Here is a 27,086-nt window from a genome sequence, read left to right as displayed (position 1 = left end):
TCCGTAGACAAGCCCACGCCCATAGCTGGCAAGCTGCACTCAACATCATAATTTAAAGTATTTGAAATATGTTTTTGACAACTCCAATCCATATTTATAATTCAAGTTTTATATCAGTCTTTTGTCCTTTGTCCCCGAAACAGCTAGCAATCGGGGTGTTCCGGGAGAATTGAGGAGGAGAAAGGGGGGGGAGAGGTATCAAAACAAGAAATCTCAGAATTAATTCTAGGGACTACTAGGGAGGCAAAATTAGCATCATTTCATGTCCTTAACTCCCCCCCCCCCTGCACATAAACTCCTTCTGCAGCCCTCTTAAAAGAATTTTTTAGCCCGCTGTGGAAAACGCAATCCTCTTCAATTAATCCAATTTAACCAATTTTAGTTTTCAACTCAACTTAACCTCCCACACTCATTGCTCTTTTTCTAAGACGATCATATATACTTTTGAACTTCTAAGAATAAAATTAGGAGTAGTTTGATGAAAAAAAATGAGAGGGAAAACCTCTAAAAACTTTTTTTTAGTGATTTTTTAGGTTTGCAGCAAATAATTTTAAGTAATATTTTAATAAGAAAATTCTAAATTTGTCAAGGCTTTTTTGCGATACTTTTTTCGACCTGTTTTACCGAACTCTAAAATATTGTATTTAGTAGATAAATATATCTAGTAACATAAATATATTTAGGTTTTTAGTCCCCAAAAATACACATTATTAAATAAAACGTCAGCAGCGATAAAATAGGCACGCTAGCTAGGTTTGCACTTTTTAGGTGGCACTAATTAATTTTAGTTTTAAATTTTAATCAATTAAATAATTAAATAGTTAAATTAATTTTATATAACCAGAAATCACTGAAATAGGAAGACGACATTATGGCAATAATTTAAAGATGTTTTTACAAAGCAAATTATAGTTTTTCTTGACATTAAACCCTACAATTGGTAAATGGGTCTGTTTACACTGAAAAATTGTTGTGTCTCGTGCTGATGGGCTTTTTAAATTTATAAGTTGATTCTAATAGTCATCTTCCTATCCCAGAGTTTTCTGATTATCACTGTATTTCTTGAGAGAGGGGTTTCATTGGGCTAAAACATCTGTCAAGGGTTCTGTCTGTTCAGAAAGTTTGGTAATAGGTGCAGCACCCTTTTACTTCTTTATCTAGGGGTGAACCAAAAACGGGGTGTTTCAATACTACACGCCTCTGTTATTCCAGTTTGATATTTTCTGATTCTTTTTTCTTTTATAACGGTAATTACTCTAGAGAAATACAAACATTTTATAATTCCTGATTTAGTTATTATTATAATTGACTTGACATTAAGAATTTAATTTCTGACACTAAGCTTATTTTGTTGTTCTTCTGTTTTGTAAATTATCTTTAAAAAAATCCTATTATACTTTAAATGTCATTAAATCCACTAAACCTGAACCGGAAATCTGATATTTAGAAATACCACTTTTCTAACATGGTGGATCCAGAAGGTGTCTCGATAAAATTAAGATCTTCAGCTTTTTATGACTTACTAAAATTTTAATTTTAGTAAGTAAGTCATGGAATTTGGTATTCTATATTAATAATCTTTGGTTTGTCTGTTTTTGGTTTGTTTGTGTGTATCCAATAAACGTCAAACGGGCTAAACTGTATGGACGCAAATTTGTGTGGAATTTCTAAAAATAAGTCTGCAACCTTTTTTGTTGTTATTGTTTCAAATGTACGAAAAAGAAAGTCATCAAAAACTACAATCTTTACTTGAAATAGGGCGCCATTAAATTGCTAGTAAAATTTAATTTTGTGACCGCTAAAAGACAAAAAATTTGTTTCTTACAGAGATTTAATTGCAATGCCTTAAATCAAAAACTGTGAAAACTTTTAGCCTAAGAGATTAAGTCCGTTATCCTATGAGAAGCACATTCGGTTTTTTTCATTTCTTTCGTTCATCGTTCGTGAACGACACATTTCGTTGTTTTTTCAACTGTTCAAATTTTTTTTCGTTCCTCCTCTTGCAAAATTATTGTTCATTTTTCATCTATTTTATTTATTTTCTAACTGAACGATCGTTCATTAACAAAAATCGCTTTTTCAGTTTTTCGAAAAAATTACTCGTTCTAGAAAAAAACTATCGTTTTTTTCATAATATTTTGGAAAATTCTTTAGTTTTGTATGTAAAAACCCGAACGAAATCGTTTATGAACGATAAGATCGTTTGAACCACAAAATACAGAAGTATCATTAGGGGATTATTAACAATACAAAAGTTCTGACCTAAAATTAATTCTTTAAATTGATTCATGTATCTTTGAACACCCGGTATCAGATCTATGCATTTATGCAGTCGCCTAAATGAATAAATGCAAATGCGGGATCAATATAATGCCATGTATCTGAAACTTTTAAAAACCGGTTTTGAATTAATATTTGTATTTATATCCGTAGAAGGAATTCACTATAGTTTCCATTTACGTAGCGCCGATATAAGGATTTATCTCTTATTGGAAAATGAGCTAGACAGAAAGATAGATGTTACCGCCATGCAATTTCTATCGGTTCAGAATAGACACCAAACACATGGCTGAACACTGATTGGATAAGGCACTAATGGACTCGGCAGGAGTGGGAAGTAAATGGTCTATTTTAGAATTTTGGTTTTATGGTAATATGAAGGATTTTGGGGATACCCATGTACTTAGATTATTTAAAATATGAATTAAATTCGTGCTTTATGCAATTATCATTTTGAAATATTATATTTATATAAATAATATATATAAAAAACGTATATTTTAAAATAAAATCTATTTCCCAAACAATCATTTTCAACGTCTTTTTTTGGTGCTTTAATGCATATATATAATGTACACATACTTGAGGGTTAGTAAAAGACGGTATTTGTATTATATTTTCCACAAATCTAAACTATTTCCAGGGTTCATGTATTTGGTGAAAATATATGAAATTTAGTTAACAAAATGCAAAATATTATCTTTTGTTTTTTTCCTCAACATGTATAGTGTTATTTTTAGAATTTCATTCATATACTTTCTTGGAAACCCAGCTTTGCCTGGAAACTAATTTGTTCACATAAAAATCAACTAATACTCAACTTTTTAATGTTTTAACCAAGCTAAAAACATTTCCGTCATTTTACGCGAGTTCCCCAATCAAAATGTGAAGCAAATCGGTCAAGGGTTTATGAGCTATGATCGGATACACAGGCACTCAGACACAAATAGAGATTACTACTTTATAATTATAGATGTATTATCAGCTATGCAACTTTATTTTTATTTTACAAGTTTTGTCTGACAATCTGCATAAACCATGTTAATTGTGTGAATTTGTGGTAATGTGAGTATATATCTCATCTGAGGTATGATATCCACCGAAGCAAGGTTTCCCGTTATTAAAGACTTAAAAAAGACAAACACGTTTTAAAATCCGATAAATGTTGATTTCTTGATAATCATTGAATTTTTTAAATTATTGATTTCTTGATAATTATTGATTTTTTGATAATTATTGATTTCTTGACAAAAAAAAAAAGATTTCTTGATAATTATTGATTTCTTGACAGTTTTTGATTTCTTGATAATTATTGATTTCTTGATAATTATTAATTTCTTGATAATTATTGATTTCTTAAAAATTATTGGAGGCACAACAATCTTATTAAATATATCACTGGATTAATTGATATTGACCGATTTCTGATGTATGCCGACATCCCGTCCCATACCCTTCCAGGGGGAGGTACTGTTCCCCCCCACCTCCTTGTGACCGCAGAGAAACCAGATTTAGTAATTATCGATAGAATGGAGGAAAAGATGGATATTTTTGAGCTTACTGTCCCATTGGAAACAAATATCAAAAATGCCAACGCTCAAAAGATGAACAAGTATGAACATTTTATTACAGATATAACAACTAGGGATGTGTCTGTTCTGGTTCATCCTTTTGAAATCGGCTCAAGAGGATATATCTCACCATCAAATAAGGCGATTCTAAAGAAACTGCATAAGTTCTGCAAACCTAGTGTTAGTTTCAAAGCAATGTGTGAAAATCTTTCAAGCCTTGCTGTACTGTCATCTTACCACATTTTTAGAAAACGAAAAACACTAGACTGGGACCAAGAAACCCCTTTTCTGAAAACCACCTCTGAATAGCTAAACTATACTTATGCTAAAAGTCTTGTATTGCACATGTTTTTTGGCAAACCCTGTCAATTATAAAATGCGATATCCAGAGAAAAGAGTATTAGTTTGTAAACTTTTATATTGTTTAATGTAATTTTGCTTTAGACAAATATAAATGATAAATATATTATTGGTCTCTTAATTATTATTGATTTCTTGATAATTAATGATTTTTTTGTTAATTATAGATTTCTTGATAATTATTTATTTCTTGCTAACAATTGATTTCATGATTTCTTGATAATTATCGATTTCTCGATCATTTTTCTTTTTCTTTAAAATTATTGATTTCTTGATAATTACTAATTTCTTGATAATTATTGGTGCTCAGTCATTGCTAAATCCAATAGCTATACTGGGGGGGTTGTTCAGCCTCTGTTGGGGACTTAAACCCCCTGAAAATTAAAGCCTCAATATGCTCTGTTCTTAATAAATATCAATTTATTCAATAAATCATAACATCAAATATAATCTTTGAAATTTAATAAGATACAAAACAATCAACCCACAGTTTTTGCAACAATGTATTTAAACATACTTTTCAAGAATAAAATTAACGAAATTTAAAGATTGTTAAATTGTCTATAATGTTAAATGGAAAACAAAGAATTTGATATTGTAGTTTAAAAATCTATTTGATCAACCTATTTTGAAATCCCACGGGCAACAGCAGGCAGTTCAGCTAAAATCATGTCTGAATACCATTCGCGGGTAAACGGAGGGAGTAACTATCTGGGCAACGCCTGCTACTATACCTAGTATTTCTATAAAGTTCAGGAGAGCGAACATGTCAATTAGATTTATATATTTTATAGTCTTAAAGTTCACACGATTATATTATTTAGACAAGATTTTATTTTACAAAGAATTGAATCAATTAAGTTGTTGATTGATAATAATAAAATTAGAATTATCGACAATTGCAATGCTGGTATCAGAAGGATGTGCAACTTGGGGGGGGGGGGACCCCTTTCTACAATAATATTCGATTAAAGAGAGGGTAGAACACCCCCCCCCCTTCTTTCCTAAATAAAAGAAAATTATGCCTAGGGTCCAATTTAAAAAAGAATGTTTAGTTAAACTTTTAAATGATTGAAAACAGACAACAAAATTATTAACTTATATTGAAAAAATGTGTTAAAGGAATCAAAATTTGACAGTAATTATCACGTTTCGTCTTTTCACGCTTGGAAAATGTTATCTTACCAAATTCAGTTGACTTAAAAAGATTTTTTTGTTTCTCCTATTTAATTCCCTACGTAAGCGTATTTTAAAATGGTCCTTCATGCAAAGATGGCAATGTCCGATTTACAACGGTACCCTAGACAACTTTATCAGAGCTGAAAACTTTAGAATGGGATATCCTTAATCCCGATAGTTTAATTAATCTGGAGATTAATAACAAGAGGAGAACAAGCATTATTTAATCTCAAGGTTAAGAAAAGAGTGGATCAAGCATCAATCCCAATACTCACCATTCAAAAGTTCCCAGCTCTGATCAAAGATTTGGAAGATAATTCAATTTCGCAGAGAAACCGCAAATGAAAATAAACAGTTTTACGAAACAAGGCCAATGCTGTCCAATTCATACTTGATCGGACAATGCTTCGAAGGGTACCGTTGTAAATCGGGCATTGCCATTTTCACATGGAGGGTCACTTGAAATTACGATTACAGTCCCTTTAAAGAGTTTAGTTTTTTATGAAAGATCAAGGGGGGGGGGGGAATGTTGGAGGCCCCCCCTGGATTAAATCCTGTAATCGGCCTGCTTCAACACGTTTAATGCTTTTCACCTTCTTTACTTTTTCTGAACAGAAGTCTGGTTTGTAGATAACTGTAACAACCCCCATGGATAAGCTGGATAAGGTCAAAAAACCAGATTTTAAATATCTTAAATATGACTAAGTGCACTGTATAGTAAAACTAGTTTCAAAATATTGAATAAAGGGGTCGCGGGACAGAAATATATCAAAACCTTCAATTTTTCAACTTTATCCTCTTTTTCTATAAATGATTTTGGAGACTATAAAAAAATTACAAATTTATTTTCTTCAGATATATTAAATTTATCTTTTATAGAGAAATGTTCATTTTACTAAACCCTTGAAGTTCATAGAAATCTAAATATTTATTATTAAAATGTACAGTAAAAAAATATTAAAAATCTCAAGTGCAATTCTTCACCAAATCTTACGAAATAAAACATAATGCATAACTGCTGATTTTAAACATACTCTATAATAAATTCAAACATAAATCGAATTTCAAAATTGTTTCAACATCAAATCCAATTTGGCAATATCTTGCTAATATTTTGCAATTTTTTGCGCGCAATCAAATAATTTTAAATATTTGTATGTACATAAAAAATATCAACAAATCAATAAAAAAACATTTAGAAAACTTTTAATACTGTTCTTCCAAAAAATCTAATTCCGGTTTTGATATCCCCCCCCCCGAACCTCTACGTTATTCTACAGATAACACAAAATCTAGAAATATGGTTCAATCCCACGTTGAAATTACTTGGTCTTGTTTCATCATAGGAGTATATAAAAGACAAATATGTGTATATGAGATAAGACATTTTTTGAAGGATAATTTTCCAAAAGATGAACATGAACCCAAATCAAAATTCTATCTCATTAGGAACCGCAATTAAGGATTTTGAGCTACGTTGCTGAATTACCTACTGCCGGTTTAATTTGAACCACCGATTCAAAGTTAAAGATTAGGGAAGGATTTGAATCAGTGATTCAAATTTTAACCGGCAGTTTTAATTACCTATATTCGGTCCCAGGATTGTATTGAATTTAATAAACCATGTTAAAGATTCTAATTGTATGAATTGTTACAGATCTCTTTGTCAATATATAATAAATTCTCTATAAACTCTATCACTGTAGATGTTACAGTTCGCCCCAAGGCATTTACGCCCGGCGCTATCTAACGCGCTTGGTGCAATTACGCATGCGCGTAGAACTAGTATATATAGAGTTAGTGAAGGTCAAATTAGCATAGTTGCACATTGTCTATACTTGAGCTCAGGCTAGAAGTGTAGAAGATTGTCAAGCAGTAAATATATATCATGCTTAAGTTTGTAAGTATCTCATTCAAAGTCAAAACTTTTTTTTTGTTAACTTTCTTTTATTTGTGTCAAATCATGAGCCTTCATTCTTTTATGAAAAGTAACTTTTACGATATTTTAAAACAAGAAAAGTGAAATTTTCAAGTTTCAACGTTGTTATACAAATTTTTATCCATTTACTGTGCTTAATAATTAGATATTTAATGGCTTTTTGTTTAAAAAGACAGAATTTTTTTTAATCAAATCAGTATTTTTTTTAATTTATGACATTGCAATGAAAACTTAAAATTTTTAAAAATCTAAATTTATTTAATGTATTTACTTCTAGCATATACTGTTCTTATAGCTGTAGTGGTTAAAAGTCATTGAATATAAATTACAAAACTTTTATTGATAATCATTCAGAAGCATGGAATTGATGTTTTATAGTGCTGATTAATAATATTACACTTTTGCAGGTAGTAGCATCTTGCCTGGCTGCGGCCGCCGCTGGTCAACTTGTTGACCCCAAGAATGCCAAGATCCTCAAGGAACAGAGATTCAATGCTGGAGATGGAAGGTTCGGATCTGCATATGCTCAAGAGGATGGAGTAGTGTTCAGAGAGGAGACTGGAGCAGAAGGAGAGAGAGTTGGACAGTATTCTTATATTGGAGACGATGGTGAGACCTACAACGTTAAATACACCGCTGGTAAGGATGGATTTAGAATTCTTGACGGTTCTCATGTTCCCACTGGAGCTAACGGACTTAACTCCGCACCTTTTGGAGCTGAGGACTCTCCTGCCCTTGCCGCCCCTGTCCAAGTAGCTGCCCCTGTCCAGGTATCTGCTGTTGAGCAAGTTGCTGATTATGATTACAATGATGCCCCTGTTGACCCCAACTTCAACCCCTTCATTAATCCTCATGATCCCACCCACCGTGACTTTCAGTTCAACACCAACGGAGCTAGATTTACTCCACAGAATGCCCCTGCATCCTCTCTCAACCAGTTCAACGCTGGAGTAGTCCCCCCTTGTGCTGACTGTGCTGGAGTAAACCCATTCATCAATCCCTTTGATGCTTCTCACCAGGCTGGGTTTGTAGCTCCCCAGCCTGCACAGCGTCTTGCTCCCCAGCCCGCCCAACGTGTCCAGACTGCTTTCAACCCTGCCTTAGTACAGACCACCACCCCCGAACCTAGACGCTTCTTCCCTCCCGGTCAACTTAAGCTGAACAGGTTCGAGACAGGATTCAACTTTGACTTTGCTTCCCAGTAAGCAGAGAGCAAACCAATATTGTACCTGGGAGGCTTGTTTAAAGAACTAGTTTCTGTTGTTATTGTGTGAGCTGAGTGGCTGTGCTGTCTGCTGGTGCTATGTACTGCGAACAGGATGATATATTGTGCTGAATTTATATATTGTAAATACAATTTTGAAAGAGATTCTTGTTTTCAAATAATATGTTGACCTAAAAGCCAAATATATATAAAAACAATTTAATTAAAGTTTTTTTTATAAGTGGAGGTTTTGTACCTGTTGGGGCACACCGCACTGAACTAGACAGACAGACAGAAGGTCAAAGGAATTAAGTTTTTGCCACAAACTCTAATTTCTTACCTCTATATCTTTGCAACCTGCACTGTCTTAGAATGTTGAATTTTCAAACTATGAATTCTGTCCGATAACATAATTTACGTTTGAAATAGTAAAGGTTTACACCATCAGGTTACAAAGCTATAAGGATTGGAAAATTCGAGTTTGTGACAAAGACTCAATTCCTTCATGCAATATTACTTGCTTCCTCAAAGCTCCTGTAATATTGATTTTAAGCTCACGTCTTTGAAAAGCAATTTTATTTTGTTACATATTATGAAATTTAAAAGGAGTTGCTTTTTAAATAACTCTTCAGTAAAAGGAGATATGATTAAACGCATTAAAGATATCATTCTAACCTGAAACTTAATTTGAATTATTATTAAAAAAATAATATTTTACAACAAAGAATATCCTAATTTCCATTGCAGACACCTTTTCTTTACTTCTGTTTGGTTTTTTACAGGGGCGGATACAGGGGGGGGGGCGGGGGACATTCGCCCCCCCCTGACAGATTCAGGGAAAGGGAAAGAAACAGAAAAAATATCTGTCTTAATAAACTATAATGTGTGAAAATTTAAAAATCTAGTTTTTTAGTCTTTAGTCATTAATTTTGACTATTTTTGAGTCTTTTAAGGTAAGGCGGGATTTTTTTTTCCAAATTATGAATTTTTTGTTCCCAAAAAATCTTGCCCCCCCCCTCCTCATTTAAATCCTGTATCCGCCCCTGTTTTGTTATATGAAAAGGAAAAATATTATCTGTTATTATTTCCTTTTATTAAATCGGATAATATGATTAATGTACTGAATCATAACAACGGAAAAAGTTCTAATCCCCATATCTTTGGAACTTGATAGTGTAAACCGTTGATATTTCAAACATAGAATAATTTTTAACAGAATTTATAGTCTGAAATATCTAAGTCTATGACATTGGGTTGCAAAGTTTAAGGGATAGGAAAATCAGAGTTTGTGCCAAAGACTATATTCCTTTAGGCTTTTTTAAATGCAGTATTGAATGTTAGTTTGTTTGAAAGCAAAATATTAATATAATAATATATTTTGTATTACTATGCATAAGTATTAAGTGATACTAACGGTATATATCTAGATACTTATAGATTTACTTACTTTGGAATACATTTCTTAATGCAGTTTTTAAGGGCCTGGAGTTGCCCTTGGAAGAAAAAAATTGAAAAAAATGAAAAGTAATTTCGAATTTTTTAGCCTATAACACCCCCCGGTCACCTCTAAGTGTCCAGAAAAATTTCAGTCCAATCGGTCCGGCCGTTTGGCCACCTATACGCAACATAAATCTAAATGAATGTCTTGTTTTATTATATATATTATAGATACAGATAGGCTCAATCGGTTGTCATTATATATTTAGTGGGAATCAACGTATAAAATATATTAATCTGTTTGTGGAAGCGTAAAATAAAAAAGTTATAATTTTTGTAATTATTAATATACCTTTTCAGTCTTCACACCCCTTTTCAAAGGATCACCATGGACACTTACCACAGACTCTATTTTTCTAATCCCAATATCTTTAGAACCTAATTGTGCAAACCTTAAATATTTCAATTTTTTACGGTTAAATACAGTAACATTTATAGTTTTAAAAATCAAAGGTCTTCGGCCTTGGATTGCAAAGATATAGGGATTAGAAAATTATAATTTGTCAAAACGGCCGAACCGAATGGGTCTAAATTTTAGCAAAACCTCGCATGACTTCGCCAGCATGCATCACTCAAAACAATTTGAATTTTTGGAATTTAAAAAATTTACCAAAAATCGTGAAAATACGCAAACTTTTCGGTGTTAATATATCATGTTAAAAAGAGTAGCGCCGAGTGTCATTGGCTACAAAAAATTTCCTTGAATGAAACAGTACTGACTTGTTTTGGCTCAATGTACAAATTTTTAGACCTCCTTTTGTTTGAAAATCCTCCTCTCACCACCTCTCTCTCTCAAACCCTCTTTAATTGTATCGTTGATTTTTTTAAATCCCCCTTCCCCTCTTATCCCCCCCCCTTAAATCCCCTACATATAGTCTCTCAATCTTGAATGGCAATATTTGGAGGGAGAGTTGGGGGTGGGGTGGGATTCCGAAGATTAAATTTTTTAGTAATTTAAATGGTTGACTGAGCACAGTTATAAAGAAGAGGATTCTCAATGAATAAATCAAATATTAATTTAGTATTGTGCTGCTAAGGTGAAATATATTGTGACAGATATAAAAAATGTAATTGTTAAACCTGAACTAGCTGGTCTCCAGTCGTAATTACGTTACGGGTAATTATGCATAACAATTTCTTTCACTTACGGAGGAGCATTACGCAAAATTACGTGTTAAGTCTAGTTTTGCGTAATTAAGTCGTAATTACACGAAATTAGGTAATACGAAACCATTCTGAAATGAGTAAAGTACATATTAATTCTCAGAAATGAATATAGCGGAAAAATATGTGTAAGGATATGCATGCTATAACTATGTCCAATCTGATTGGATAATTTAAATACTTTCAAATTGAAGTTTCGCTAATTAGGCGTTATTATTGCAACAATTCGCAAAATTACATTTTTAGAAATTACGCGAAATTAAGGCGTAATTTTGCAAAATTGAAGTTTTGCTAATTATGCATAATTATTACAATATTTCGCGAAATTACCTTGCAGAAATTACGCGAATTTACGCGTAATTTCGCGAATTGTAGTTTCGCCAATTACGTGAAATGAACATAATTCCACATTACTGCACGTAATTTTAGCGTAAGTGAACAGTCAACTAATTTTAAATTATAAAAAAATTTAAATCGTTTAAAAAAAATCTAAAAATAATTAAGAAAAGTTGTTTTTTAATATTCTTAAAATAAAACTTTAAAATATTCAAAAGTTTAACTCAATGCATTAAACAACCCCCATTTTCAAACGGCATGTGCATTACGATTTAAAATTCGGTGATGGTGATGAACCAAACCTCTGTAAAGTAAAAAAAATTAGATGTTAGTTCCACATTTTATTGAAAATATTTTTTGGTCTGGGTTGACCCTTGTCAGTTCTTGAGATTGTTTCTGTCAATAAGCAGTTAAAACACATTTTGTTTGTAATTTTGATTAAAGGACATCATTAACGACAGTAAAATAATTCAAATTAAAAAACAATCTAAATGTTGTTTTTCAACCGTCAATTCAATCTGCATCAATCAAAATGTAAACAAATCTGTATGATCTAATTGCATTTTATTTGATCAAAATCTACAAAATAAGGTACCCTCCCCCGCCCCTGATTCGTAAGTTAAAACCCAGGTGTAAGAAGAAGACAGCCTCTACGGCTCTCAGAGGACGGTTGAACCTCTACTCTCACCCAGGAGAGGACAGGAGAGGACACTAAACAGACCAGGGACATTCACACACACACCTGCACTTGGGATATAACCCAATCTATCCATCATCCTCTCCTACACCCCATCACACCCGCGCCTGCCCTACGCTTCCACTCCACAGTTCATAGTCGTGAAATTCGCAATCTCATTTTGGATAAAAATCCGTGAAACTTGTCGAGATGGGGAGAATGTAAGGGACTACGAGGCTATACAGCAACAAGTGGTGGAGCAGGTTGTATAACCACCATTCACATATTTATAGATTTATAGTTGCAGACTATACAATTATTTAAGAACATTTAAACATTGCTAAACATGCAATAACTTTCCTTAATATATGCAAATTTGCATAGTGCAGATTGTAAATTATACAGTGCAGGTTGTAAATTATACAGTGCAGATTGTAAATTATACAGTGCAGGTTGTAAATTGCACATTGTAGATTGTAAATTATTGCATCGAAATCTTGCAATTTGCAAAAAGATTGTTTATGCATATTTTGCATGGTTATAGTTTTCTAAAAATGGTTTTATATATAGTTCTTTAAAAATGGTTATATTTATAGTTTTCTAAAAATGGTTACATTTATAGTTTTCTAAAAATGGTTGTATTTATAGTTTTCTAAAAACGGTTATATTAATAGTTTTCTAAAATGGTTATATTTATAGTTTTCTAAAAATGGTTATATTTATAGTTTCTAAAAATGGTTATATTTATAGTGTTCTAAAATGGTTATATTTATAGTTTTCTAAAAACGGTTATATTTATAGTTTTCTAAAATGGTTATATTTGTAGGTTTCTAAAAATGGTTATATTTATAATTTTCTAAAAATGGTTGTATTTATAGTTTTCTAAAAACGGTTATATTTATAGTTTTCTAAAATGGTTATATTTTTAGGTTTCTAAAAATGGTTATATTTATAATTTTCTAAAAATGGTTATATTTATAGTTTTCTAAAAATGGGTTTATTTATAGTTTTCTAAAAATGGTTATATTTATAGTTTTCTAAAATGGTTATATTTATAGTTTTTTAAAAACGGTTATATTAATAGTTTTCTAAAATGGTTATATTTATAGTTTTCTAAAAATGGTTATATTTAAAGCTTTCTAAAAATGGTTATATTTATAGTTTTCTAAAAACGGTTATATTTATAGTTTTCTAAAATGGTTATATTTATAGGTTTCTAAAAATGGTTATATTTATAGTTTTCTAAAAATGGTTATATTTATAGGTTTTTGAAAACGAATATATATTCATATATTTGGATATCCTTAGATAAATTCCTTCACATGACTTTTTTCCAATGATTAAAAACAGTATTTTTTGTTAAGTAAATAAAGATTATAAGTATATTTCGTTGGGTTTCGCATGCGAGTGTTAAACTGAAGAAAAGGAGGGATAAGGATTGTTTACAAAAGTAACATATGAGATACGCTAGGAGATAGTTTTATCAAAAGATTTTAAATAAAGTTTGGTTGGGTGTAGTATTATGCATAAGCTGCCTTTTTTAGTGATTTGCCGTCATCTAATTGGTTTGTTTTTTTGAGTCGTTTTTTATCTATATAGGGGCAGACCTGAGCATTTTCTAAAAATGCAAATTTTTTTAAATTGTTTTCTTCTAAACGTTTTTTTAAATGATTGAAAAGCTTCTTTCGTAGTCGACCGTAGAAAAAGTTTTCATCATATAGAAATAGTTTTTTCTTACACTGTGTAAAACTTTGACCCTGGCAGACAACCCTTTTATTAAAAAACGATACGTTTTTCAATCACAGATTAATAATAACATCCCCTTTCATCGTTCTTAGTTCTAAGTACAGAGAGCACCAAAAACACTGTAGTTTTTGTCGTCTTCTTTTACACTTTCAATTTGAATTGTCACTGAGAATTTGTAATTTGCAACCATTTTTATGAAAATTCCTGTGAACATTTTCAAAAATATTTGCAAATTACAAAGTGCACGGTGTTGCATGTGAAATATTAAAGATGTCAAAAAATGTGTGTCCTATAATGTCACTCCCGAGATACTCATGGGTGGGTTCCCGTAAACATTCAGCCCATTTGTTCTAGCCGTTTGGCCAACTATAACAATTATATATATATATGTACTCGTCTAGATGTATGAAGGAAGAGCTTTATTATAAACAGGGTTACCCACAAAGTATGAGACTGTAAAGACGACCTGAATTTCGTAAATATGACGATCTGAAGGATAAATTAAAAAACCTGCATTGATTTTAGTCTTCGAAATTAAGGCATTTTGCAAAGCAACGCACAGTTCAAGGAATTATGAATATTAGAAAACAGACAGAATAAATCTCGTCCAGTTGTCTCTAAGTATGAAGTCTCATCCTTTGTGGGTAACCCTGTAATTAACTAATTATTATATAATATCCAGGTAGATGAATTTAGTGCAAATCCACTACTGTGAGTTACATATGAACTGTGTTCACTGAGATCAGAAGGGGTTGTACAGTGTACAGCAAGGGTTGTACAGTGTACAGCAGGGTAGCAGTACTATAGGGAAGAAGAAGAACAGGGTAAACATACGACGAACAAGGAAGTTATTCAATAAAGAAAACTCGTGATTTGTTACATCTCTTAATTCATCTCTTCTCATATTCCCATTTCCCATGTGAAGAAAGAACCTTTGAAACAACAAACCCTGGAAATACAATTTTTTAGGGGGGGGGGGGGGGGGGGGGGCCTGGGCTGACGAAAAATTGTCCTAAAAAGTCCGCAATAACCACAAAAATTTAAGTCTGCAGCAAAAAGTTCTAACTTCTGGTACTAAAATAAAAAGTATTCAGAAAAAATCCTAATTTCTGGCACTAAAATAAAGGTATTCGGAAAAAAGTCCTAATTTCTAGCACTAAAATAGAAAATATTCGGAAAAAAGTCCTAATTTTTGGCACTAAAATAAAAAGTATTCGGAAAAAGGTCTTAACTTCTGGCACTAAAATAGAAAGTATTCGGAAAAAATCCTAATTTATGGCACTAAAATAAAAAGTATTCGGAAAAAAGTCCTAATTTCTGGCACTAAAATAAAAAAGTTCTGCGGAAAAAAGTCTTGAAAATGTATATTACAAATTATTTAGAAAGAAATAAAGATATGACTTTATATTCTGTCAAGTTTGATCATGTTTCAGTGAAACTTCTTAATATGAATTTTCTTCTCATGGCCGGTTATTTTTCCTGAAGCTTTCCGAAAAAAGTCTTTGTTAAAAAATAGTGTGACTTTATTTCCCTTAACGTTTTTTTTCAATAAACTTGAGTAAATTCTGGACTTTTTCTAGTTTTTTTATTTTAAGTGCTTTCTTCCAACAGATGGATTCGTGGATTTCTATTAAGAAGAGGAAAAAGACTGTGTCAACAAAAACGTTTTTTTTTTAATCTTTTCTATGACAGATAAGTGGCGTTAACTAAATGATAGTCATAAAACATTCTGAAAAAAACATACTAGCCGAAGTGTCCGGCGTAGCCAGTGGAATTTGTCATTTTTGTTACCCCCTGAAAGGTTCCTTAAGATTAAGAGCAAAAAAGTTTAGCTTGTTATTGGGGAGAAAATTCAACGTATTCCTGATTCTCATGCATTTGGGTGATTGGAAACAAGTTTCCGTCAAACCATATCACTCCGTCCTGTTGAGATATTGAGTTTTTTTTTAATACACAGTTTGAGACACCTTTAAAATGCTTAGTAACTTTTTTCTGTTATTCCATTAATTTCTTTTCCATCGAATCATATCTGCTTGTTCTGGTGAGATGGATCCAAGAGATACACCCTGTATATTTTGGAATTTTATGACAATTTGGCTCAAATGAGCAAAATTTATATTTAAAAACTTATATTTAACTTATCCATCTTCTCTAAATCCTTTATTTCCTTACATCTTCATTCCAATCCTTTAATTTCTATGATTTGACGGAAACTTGTTTCCAATCACCAGGAACAAGTTAAATTTGCTCCGCAATACCAAGTTAACATTTTGTACTCTTAAGAAACACGCCTCAGAATACCCTTAAAAAAATATTCGCAATTTTGGTCGATCTGTTTAGGCAGTTATAGCCATAGCTAACATGTATATATATATATACATGTTAGCTATAGCTTATAGCTAACATGTATATATATATATATATACAAGTATTTAAAGAATCAGCTTCAAATTAAAGCATTTCATATGGTTCTAAAAAAACTATAAATACCGATGAGGAGGAACTTTAACGATTTATTATTGAATAATATTGGCAGGAAGAAAGTAATGATCAATTCTGAAATAAAAGTATCATGCTTTGTCTGCAATCTTCCAATTCTCACACATCAGGTAAATACACTGTTCACCGTAAACTCTGGTTCATTTCGAGTACCAGCCCGTTAGTTAGAACTAGGTGTACAGTACATATACAGACTATATGAGGGAAAACGGGACGGTACACAAACTGAATTAGTCCCTTCTAGGGAGATTCTATGGTATTCAAAGAAATCTTAACATTTTGTTCTCAAACTTACCGAGAGTATACAATGATCCTCTAAATAACACGAAAAAATATTAATTGATTGATAACTTCAGAGTCGTCTTTGACTTTATAAAAAGTCTACGGCATTCAACATAGGTAACCTGATCTAGCAATATTTCTTCATTAAACAATAATCACAGCATAGCCCTAGTCCTGCTATTTCCAAAATGTGATCTGCTATTTTTATGCTTTTTTGATTACCATAGATATGTATGAATGATTTTGTTCAGATGAAGACTTTTTCATGGTTTTATTTAATAAATTGAAATTTATACAAAATTCTTAATATCTCTGGTATTTTTGAGAGGAAAAAAAGTCATATGACCATTTTGTGATTATTGTTTCATAAGAAATATTGAAAAAATCATGTGCCATTAGTAAATAAGTAAATCATGTATTGCAATTAACCAATTCTGTGGACGACGTATGTATATCTCCATATTACCCATATTGTGATTGTTTAACTACGTTATATATAATAGCGCATACCTTGTAATTACGCTTTTAAGGACCCTATTCTACTAAATTGAAGAAATATAACAGGTTGAAGATCGTCCCCTTTAATCTGGGATCGATAGTTAATAGGCTGACTTTGATAGTGGACAGGTTGTACCTGGATAGATACGTTTCGAGGACTTGTTATGGAGTAGGGGTTTCCTACAGGGTTGATATGGCAGGGAGGGAACACTGTGGATAATCTGTATCTATGTATAGGTTGGGTTGGTGTGGAAGGGAGGGAACAGTGTGGATAATCTGTATCAATGTATAGGTTGGGTTGGTGTGGAAGGGAGGGAACAGTGTGGATAATCTGTATCTATGTATAGGTTTGGTTGGTGTGGCAGGGAGGGAACAGTGTGGATAATCTGTATCTATATATAGGTTGGGTTGGTGTGGTAGGGAGGGAACAGTGTGGATAATCTGTATCTATGTATAGGTTGGGTTGGTGTGGCAGGGAGGGAACAGTGTGGATAATCTGTATCTATGTATAGGTTGGGTTGGTGTGGCAGGGAGGGAACAGTGTGGATAATCTGTATCTATATATTGGTTGGGTTGGTGTGGTAGGGAGGGAACAGTGTGGATAATCTGTATCTATGTATAGGTTGGGTTGGTGTGGCAGGGAGGGAACAGTGTGGATAACCTTCTACGGGAACAGATGGATCTAGATATCATCAGGGGTAGACTTGGCAGGCAGGAGAACAAATAAACATTCAGTATCAATCTTTGACTCTCCTAACCAGTAAAAAGCGGAATTAAAGTCTAACCAGTAAAAACCGGAATTGAAGTTTACTTTTGCTAAGTCTTTCAATTAGAAATGTCGTTAAGTTTTTGCAATTTTGTTTCCTGTAAGATATTCAGAGAAATATCAGTCATAATCGATACAAATTACAAATTGTAGCTTCTACATTGGAATTTTTAAAAAATGAGCAAAGACAAATTTAATTTTGCTTTAAACTGGCGTTCAATGTTTTCCTTAACTATAGCTAGTTAGATAAAAGATATGTAATGAAGGTTTTTTTAAGCGAACGTTTCTAGCTTGATCCTAGAATTATCAATGAGAATTTAACTGTGTATAAGCGTACAAAGATGTCAACCCCCAATTAACAACTGTACCTTTGAAAGCTTTGTCTTATCACGTTAGCATTAAACCTCAATGTTTTTGTTTCTTTAAACTATCAATTTTCATTTGCGTCTTCTCTCTGAAAAGGAATTGCGCTTTTTTTGTTTAAAAGAAACAATGGAGAAACTCATAGTAATTAACCCTAATCGAGTTTGTAAAAAAAACAACGGTTTCTCTCGCATTTTTGTTCAGGTTATTATTATTTGACATAACACACTCATTCATAGTTTAAAAAATAACAAATGCATGGTTTGACATCAAATTTCAATGCTTACAATAATAAACAGAAAACTCTTAAAGAAAGACAATTTTTAGAATCAAGTTATAACAATGAGAATTGCACATAGCAATTGTGCAGGGTAAACAGACCAAACTAGTGATTGAATTAGTGTCTAGTAAAACTTGTTGCTTTTTAACAACCTTAAATACACTTGCTTTAATGTCGTTTTCCTATTCCATTGTTTTCTAGTTATCACTGTAAGAAAACAAAAGTTGAAGATTATTATCATAATTAGAGGATTTAACTAAAATTGTTTTTTCTTACTAAAATAGGACGGGATCTTAAATTCTTGTTTATAATAACAAGAATTATGCAGACATTTTTGAATTAGTATTTCCAAACATAATAATCTTATCTTTAAAAAATCTTAAATTTTATGTTATTTATTCTTTGAATATAGATTGATTCCAAGATTAATTTAATAATCTTTTATTTCATTTACATTCAACTTATTATTTCAGTATAATGAAGCTATCTATTTTTATAAATCTCAGAAAAGAGGCGGGGTAAAAAAACTACCAAAAAGAGGGTGGGGGCGAGGAATGCCCTCCTAAATTTCAAGAAAGAGAGGGAAAACATGGGAGGAACAAAAGCGATTATATGAATTGCCTTAAACAATTAAGACTACGATTGCCTTTACCGTTTAAAAGATACAAACAGACAAGAAAAATCTGCATAACTGCAGGGTCTGTAAATAAAAACTCGGGATTATCGATGTTTTGGACAAAATGTTCAAAAAATTTTAGTTTGTTTGGTTTTTAAGAATAAAAAATGTGATAAAAAAATTTCACATTTTATGAATAACGTTGAAAAAATTCCGCAAAACTAAATTATTTTGAAAGATAAAATTTTTGAAAAACTGTTGAGAACATGTTTATTCTACTTTTTCCCCCAAAATTTCTTAGAAATACATGAAAAATTTAATGAGATTTTTATGAATTTTTTTAAAAATCTCATTTAAAAAACAGTTTTGTGGAACACCGATCATCCTGTAGTTTTTTTACTCACTCTGTAGATGTAAATGTAGATTGTCCCTCCCTTCCCTCGAACTGAGAAATAAAATGAAAAGTTTGATTTGTTTAAAAAGACGGGATTCCTCAGCTCAGATCACAACTATAGATGGAGACGATCCAAGGTGCGTATCCATTGTTTGAAAATGAACAAAATTATCTTCTTTTTTGTTACGTGTGTTGTTTCTTTCCTTCCAATCTAAGCTAGCACATTTATTTTATAATCGTGTTGATCTGATTTCTCACCTTTCAGTTCTTGTTGTCCTTATTTTTATACTAGTTATTGTTGTCATTGTTTTTTTAGGTTGTTTTTGTGTGTTATTGATGATCTTGTTGTTATTGATGTTCTTGTTGTTATTGATGTTCTTGTTGTTATTGATGTTCTTGTTGTTATTGCGGTTCTTGTTGTTCTTATTCTTCTTAGTATTCTTTGTTTCGCGATCACCTCAACCACGTCCCTATTCAATTGGTTATCTATCAGGTTTATCGAGTTTGGTTTCTTTTAGGCAGATCGGGAGGTTTGATATTCTTATTGAAGTTCTTATTGTAATTGTTGTTCTTAATGTTGCAATTGTTGTTATACTTGTTCTTATTGTTATTGTATTTCTTGTTTTCCTAGTAGAAAATGTACAATTTTGAAAAAAAAAGTTATTATTTTATTAATATTGAAAAAATAAATTCTAATTTTTAAAAGAATTGATTACATTTTTATACCCGCGCGCAGGGTAACCATGGGTTCCCTGAAAAAAACTTGGCTTAGCTTTATTTTATAGATGACTAGCTGAAGTGCCCGGCGTTACTCGTGGAATTTTTAAACATCAAATTATAAAAAAATTTGGATTTTTGAAAAGTAAATATCGATTTTAAAAAAATCAATTTTTGTATTAAACTTTGGATTTAAAAAAAAGTTCAGCCCATTCGGTTCAGACGTTTGGTCAACTATAGCTGACAAAAAATATACAAATTTATATATTAGCGAATAGCTTTATTATATACATGTATCTAGATACCGAAGAGATGAGAATGATCCAAATGTTTCCAATAAACGACGTCGAGGTTCCCTAGCTCACCTAGGAGAGATGCTGCAGAACCTTGGCAGTAGCAAGGATAAAAATACAGGGAGTAGGTAAGCACATATATGCAGTACACTTTAGGAGTAGGTAAACACATATATGCAGTACACTTTAGGAGTAGGTAAACACATATATGCAGTACACTTTAGGAGTAGGTAAACAAATATATGTAAACCGGTAAACCGTGGGAGTATGTATACAAATTTATTAAGTACTCTGTAGGAGTAGGTAAACCTTGTATATTGTATAGAAGAGGTATACTATTACTAACCTTGTATATTGTATAGGAGAGGTATACTAACCATTTATATTGTATAGGAGAGGTATACTAACCTTATATATTGTATAGGAGAGGTATACTAACCATGTATATTGTATAGGAGAGGTATACTAAGTTACTAACCATGTATATTGTATAGGAGAGGTATACTAACCTTATATATTGTATAGGAGAGGTATACTAACCTTATATATTGTATAGGAGAGGTATACTAACCATGTATATTGTATAGGAGAGGTATACTATTAATAACCTTGTATATTGTAAAGGAGAGGTATACTAACCTTGTATATTGTATAGGAGAGGTATACTAACCATTTATATTGTATAGGAGAGGTATACTAACCTTATATATTGTATAGTATTTCCTTTTCATTTATTTGTTATTATAATTATTTTTTTTATATATATATGTGATATATATATATATATACATAATGTGCCACATAATGGTATTACATATTGATAACTAAGCAATCTTGGTATCATTACTACTCTTTCAAAAAAGTCATATAGCTTCATTTTTGTGTGAATTAGGCACACAATTAAAACAATGTTAGAATAGAATGTCAAAAGTATATCTTAATTTCAATTCACTCCCAATGCAAAGATGGCAAGCATGCACGATTCACAACGGCACCCTTAAAAGCTTTGTGTGATCAAGTTTGAATTAGATATCAATGTTGAAAACTTATTATTTTTTAATTGTGGTTTATCTACAAAATTTACCTGCGCATTTCTACTTCAAAAAGCATATATATAATTTATCAGAATGAAACACTTGTGAGCCTAGAAAACCTAAAATAAAGCTTCCACATTATTTATCAGTAAAAGGGTTTCTGAAGGGTACGGTTGTAAATCGGACATTGCCATCCTTGCATGGAGAGTCACTAGAAATACGCTGACAGTGTCCTAACAGCATTTTATTTTGATTAATATGTGTCATTTCAACAGATGTACAATTCACTTAAAAAATCACTTGAAAAACTTTAAAATTTCCGCTGAAAAGGATGATCAAATCTAATATATATTTTTATTAAAAAGCATCTTTTAACTAATTGATTTCATCTTACTATTCAACGATTTTAGAAAATATACACTGAGACCATTAAGAGAAACTAGGCATCCTCTTTTCTTAGAACAAGATTTTCTTTCAACTGATGCTCTTCACGTTGCCATTTCTAATACATCTATTTTTCTACAGTTCTGATATTTTTTTATACAAATTCTTGATATCTAGATTTAACTTCAAGAAATATATAGTTCCTTGTCTAGATTTAGCAAACCCTATATATTTTTCTGATAATTTTAAGTTACTTATTAATATTTAAAGTGTGATATAAACGATTCTCACCTGAAGAATTATAAAACATTCAGGAAGAACTCGGTTACTGACCTGGAGAATTTCCTTATTGTCATAAAACACTTCAGAAAGAACTCATTAACTGAATGTGGAATGACATCTTTGTTATAAAACGCTTCAGGAAGAACTCAGTAACTGAAACATAACCTAATTTTTTAAAACACTTCAGAAAGAACTCTATAACTGAAAAATGACCTAATTGTTATAAAACACTTCAGAATGAACTCTATAACTGATTGAAGAATGACCTTCTTGTTATTAAACACTTCAGGAAGAACTATACATAACCACCTGAAGAATGACCTTATTGTTTTAAGACACTTCAGGAAGAACTATACATACCACCTGACGTATGACCTTATTGTTTTAAAACACTTCAGGAAGAACTATACATAACCACCTGAGTATGACCTTAATGTTTTAAGACACTTCAGGAAGAACTAAACATAACCACGTATGACCTTATTGTTTTAAAACACTTCAGGAAGAACTATACATAACCACCTGAAGTATGACCTTAATGTTTTAAGACACTTCAGGAAGAACTAAACATAACCACCTGAAGAAAGTCCTAATTGTTTTAAAACACTTCAGGAAGAACTCTGTAACTGACCTAAAGAATGACTTGGCGCGCATCCTGAATATGAGAACTGACTCTAAAGGCTTCTTCTCTTCTGCAGACAGCAAGGATGAACCTGACGATAGGGCGGAGAGGGTTCAACGCCAGGATTCTAATCTCTCCAGGTATGTAGTAAATCACCAGGATTCTAATCTCTCCAGGTATATGTTTAATCACTAGGATTCTAATCTCTCCAGGTATGCAGTCAATCACCAGGATTCTAATCTCTCCAGGTATATGTTTAATCACCAGGATTCTAATCTCTCCAGGTTAATGGTTAATCACCAGGATTCTTATCTATCCAGGTATGTAGTCAATTACCAGGATTCTAATATCTCCAGGTATATGTTTAATCACCAGGATTCTAATCTCTCCAGGTATATGTTCAATCACCAGGATTCTAATATCTCCAGGTATGCAGTTAATCACCAGGATTCTAATCCCTCCAGGTAAATGTTTAATCACCAGGATTCTTATATCTCCAGGTATATGTTTAATCACCAGGATTCTAATATCTCCAGGTATGCAGTTGATCCCCAGGATTCTAATCTCTCCAGGTATGTAGTCAATCACCAGGATTCTAATCTCTCCAGGTATGTTGTCAATCACCAGGATTCTAATATCTACAGGTATGCAGTTAATCACCAGGATTCTAATCTCTCCAGGTATGCAGTTAATCACCAGGATTCTAATCTCTCCAGGTAAATGTTTAATAACCAGGATTCTAATCTCTCCAGGTATATGTTTAATCACCAGGATTCTAATATCTCCAGGTATATGTTTAATCACCAGGATTCTAATATCTCCAGGTAAATGGTTAATCACCAGGATTATAATATCTCCAGGTATATGGTTAATCACCAGGATTCTAATATCTCCAGGTATGTAGTCAATCACCAGGATTCTAATATCTCCAGGTATGAAGTCAATCACCAGGATTCTAATTTCTCCAGGTATGTAGTCAATCACCAGGATTCTAATCTCTCCAGGTATGTGGTCAATCACCAGGATTCTAATCTCTCCAGGTATGTAGTCAATCACCAGGATTCTAATATCTCCAGGTATGAAGTCAATCACCAGGATTCTAATTTCTCCAGGTATGTAGTCAATCACCAGGATTCTAATCTCTCCAGGTATGTGGTCAATCACCAGGATTCTAATCTCTCCAGGTATGTAGCCAATCACCAGGATTCTAATATCTCCAAGTATGTAGTCAATCACCAGGATTCTAATTTCTCCAGGTATGTAGTCAATTACCAGGATTCTAATCTCTCCAGGTATGTAGTCAATCACCAGGATTCTAATCTCTCCAGGTATGTAGTCAATCACCAGGATTCTAATCTCTCCAAGTATGTAGTCAATCACCAGGATTCGAATATCTCCAGGTATGTAGTCAATCACCAGGATTCTAATATCTCCAGGTATGTTTAATCACTTTTACGCTCTCAAGCAAAATTATATTTATATCAGGGGTTTAGCAATAACTCCTTTTAAACTAAAGATCGAAACAATAACATTGCAGATTTTATATGTGCATATGTCAAGGGTAAAAAAAAGTTTAAGATAGTTGGTCAAACTAAAACTCGAGGCGTTGCGACAGTTAAAGTAAACATTTTTTGTATAGTTAGGCAGGAAAATCAAAACTTTTGTTGTTGGTATTTAAAGTAATCCTAAAATATAGAAATTTACTTGAAGCATGTTTTTTTTCTCGATAATCACGTTTCTAGGAAAAGAAAATATTTATAAACATATATAATCCTCTTCAAGAAATTGGGAAAAATTAAAATGTTCTTGATGCATAAGGGAAAGAAAAATAATATATAATATAGAAATATATATATTATTATATATGTATAAATAATATATAATGCAAAGGGACGTAATTTAAAGGGACAGACCGGCTATGTAGTTGAACAGAGTATTCAGTGTTGTGGACAAATTCTTTAGGATTCAGAAGTTTTACTATATTTTTCTTCGTCGTTATTTAATAATTTAAAGAAAAAACGATTCTGAAAACGTACCCACCCAAATTCATGATTTTGAATGTCAAAACAAATTTTACATAGTGGAAACGTTTTATATGTCTCAAATGAATCCTAAAGAATTTGACCACAACACTGCATACTCAGTTTAACTACCTTACAAAGCCGGTCTGTCCCTTTAAAGAGCGGTACCTTTAAACATTTATCTGAGCTACAAATGGAAATAGCTTTCTTTATTATCAAGACACAAATTTGGGATTTAAAAGTTTTTTATCGGGGCTAAAATTACCACAGATCAATAATAATGTTAATGGAGGTGCACGAATATGTAGGGAAAAGCACACGTCCCAAAATGTTCTAGAGTTTTTCAAATCAAACCAACCAACCCCCCTCTCTGAGTGCATATATATGATTCATATCAATATCTCTTCTCTCCGTTCTCTCTCTCAGCTCTTAAACGAAGAAATGTTGATGAATAAACAAGAATTTTCCATTAAAAATATCATCATTTACAGATATTCCTAATTCAGTAAAACCTTTTAGATAAATCATAAAAAAAGTAATTTTATAGTTTCTCTTTGGTTAAAAACCGGAGGGTGTCCCACATCATATTAGATCGTTTACGCCTCTAAATTAAGATTTGAGGGACTAATTGAAAATTGAATAATTTTTTAAAAAATGTCTAAGGCTAATATAAAAGTGTTCTTGCAGAAAATAACAGGTTTTTTGAGTATTATGATAATAGTATAATCTAATATAATATTAGACGCTCTGTAGATACAGGACATTCGACATTAAACAATATTATTTTTATTCATTAAATTCAATGTTTAAAAACAGAGGAGAGGAATCTAAGTGTATTTGGTCTATCATAATACACAGTTTTAAATATTAAAGGTTTGCTACATTGGGTACATTATGGAAATTAGAGTATTTTTATTGAGCATTCTATTATTTTTTCTAAACATTTTTACAAATTTCTTAATCACGAGAGAAGAAATAGCTTTACCTATTTCTAGGAATAAGAAGATTAGAGTTTGTAGCAAAGACTTAATATTTGTCTCAGGTTTTATGTAAAAAAAAACTAAATTTGGGAAATTGAAAAATGAAAAAAAGGAAAAAACATCCAGACCAAAAAAAGCTCAAAATAAAATGTTTTCTTTTTTAGTGTATGTGAAAATATGTTTATTAAGGCATATAAGAGGAATGTGTACTGCAGTTTCTGGAAGGAGAAAGATCATCAAACATCTGCCTGAACTGTACTGTTTTTTGTTAACATTCCTCTCCGAAACTGCAGTACACTTTAAACAAACAAGCTCGTGGGAGTTCTTCTTATATTATGTTTCTTGATCTGTACGTGAAAATTTGTTTAGAAGTTCTGGTACAAGGATAGATGGGTGTACAACCTATCATACATCTCCTACTACACCGGAGTGTACAACATTCTTCTCCTATGTACAGAGTGCCTCCCCAACAGGTAATTACTGTACAGTATACACAGACCTCATAAACAGTGACGAGTGGAACGAAAGTCGTCTTTGATCAATTGATCAACATGTTTTTCTCTAGATTTTTCCCTTATGGCTGTCAACATTAATATATAAACGGGGGGGGGATCTCGGCTTGAAAAATCCGTTTAAAGCTTTAGTTTTAAAATGATTTGCATAAAGTAATGTTAAGTCATCAGTCATCAATTTAGAATCATTTAGGTTGATTTCAAGGATTTCAAGCATTTAAAGGGAGTGGCCGGCAATGCATGGTTGAACTGAATTTGAAGTATTGTGGACACATTTTTAGGATTCATTTGAGACACATAAAACGTTTCTACGACGTATATTTACTAAGTTTGATCCAAAGCCGACGTTCAGAATCATAAATTTGGGTTGGTACGTTTTTAGAATACTGCATACTTAGTTCAACCACCATACATTGCCCGTCACTCCCTTCTAAGGGACTGTAAGCGTAATTTTAAGTGACCTTCCATTTAGAGAGGAGCATTCCTATTCACAATTAAAGGTACCCTCCACAACTTACACCATTGTCTGATCAAGGATGACAGTCTTTCTTAATTTATCTAACGAAACGCTTGTAAATGTGAATATACTAT

The 27,086-nt window shown here is 32.0% G+C and overlaps 2 protein-coding genes and 1 long non-coding RNA gene across 3 annotated transcripts in view; all 3 read left to right on the top strand.

The window, feature by feature from the left end:
- Positions 1-7,187: 7,187 nt before the first annotated feature.
- LOC111697993 (uncharacterized) lies at positions 7,188-8,698 on the top strand. The gene is made up of 2 exons (XM_023468197.1): positions 7,188-7,290; positions 7,737-8,698. The coding sequence occupies exons 1-2, from the start codon at positions 7,279-7,281 to the stop codon at positions 8,532-8,534; spliced, it is 810 nt and encodes a 269-aa protein (XP_023323965.1). The 5' UTR covers positions 7,188-7,278; the 3' UTR covers positions 8,535-8,698.
- Positions 8,699-19,737: 11,039 nt separating this feature from the next.
- LOC111697989 (uncharacterized) lies at positions 19,738-21,034 on the top strand. Its single transcript, XR_002764442.1, has 3 exons — positions 19,738-19,787; positions 20,669-20,788; positions 21,023-21,034. It is a non-coding gene; the product is annotated as an uncharacterized LOC111697989 (long non-coding RNA).
- A 1,939-nt stretch (positions 21,035-22,973) lies between these two features.
- The window catches only part of LOC111697988 (uncharacterized), a 64,512-nt gene continuing 60,399 nt past the window's right edge, over positions 22,974-27,086 (top strand). Inside the window, exons 1-2 of the mRNA XM_023468191.1 lie at positions 22,974-23,122; positions 26,353-26,456. Coding sequence (XP_023323959.1) covers positions 23,022-23,122; positions 26,353-26,456 — 205 coding nt within the window. The 5' untranslated portion in view covers positions 22,974-23,021. The remainder of the gene's footprint in view (positions 23,123-26,352; positions 26,457-27,086) is intronic.

This window comes from Eurytemora carolleeae, unplaced genomic scaffold (assembly GCF_000591075.1).
Source record: "Eurytemora carolleeae unplaced genomic scaffold, Eaff_2.0 scaffold296, whole genome shotgun sequence".
In the NCBI taxonomy this organism is placed as follows: domain Eukaryota; kingdom Metazoa; phylum Arthropoda; class Copepoda; order Calanoida; family Temoridae; genus Eurytemora; species Eurytemora carolleeae.
Note: the sequence above shows the minus strand (reverse complement) of the source record. Positions and strands in the feature narration are given on the sequence as shown.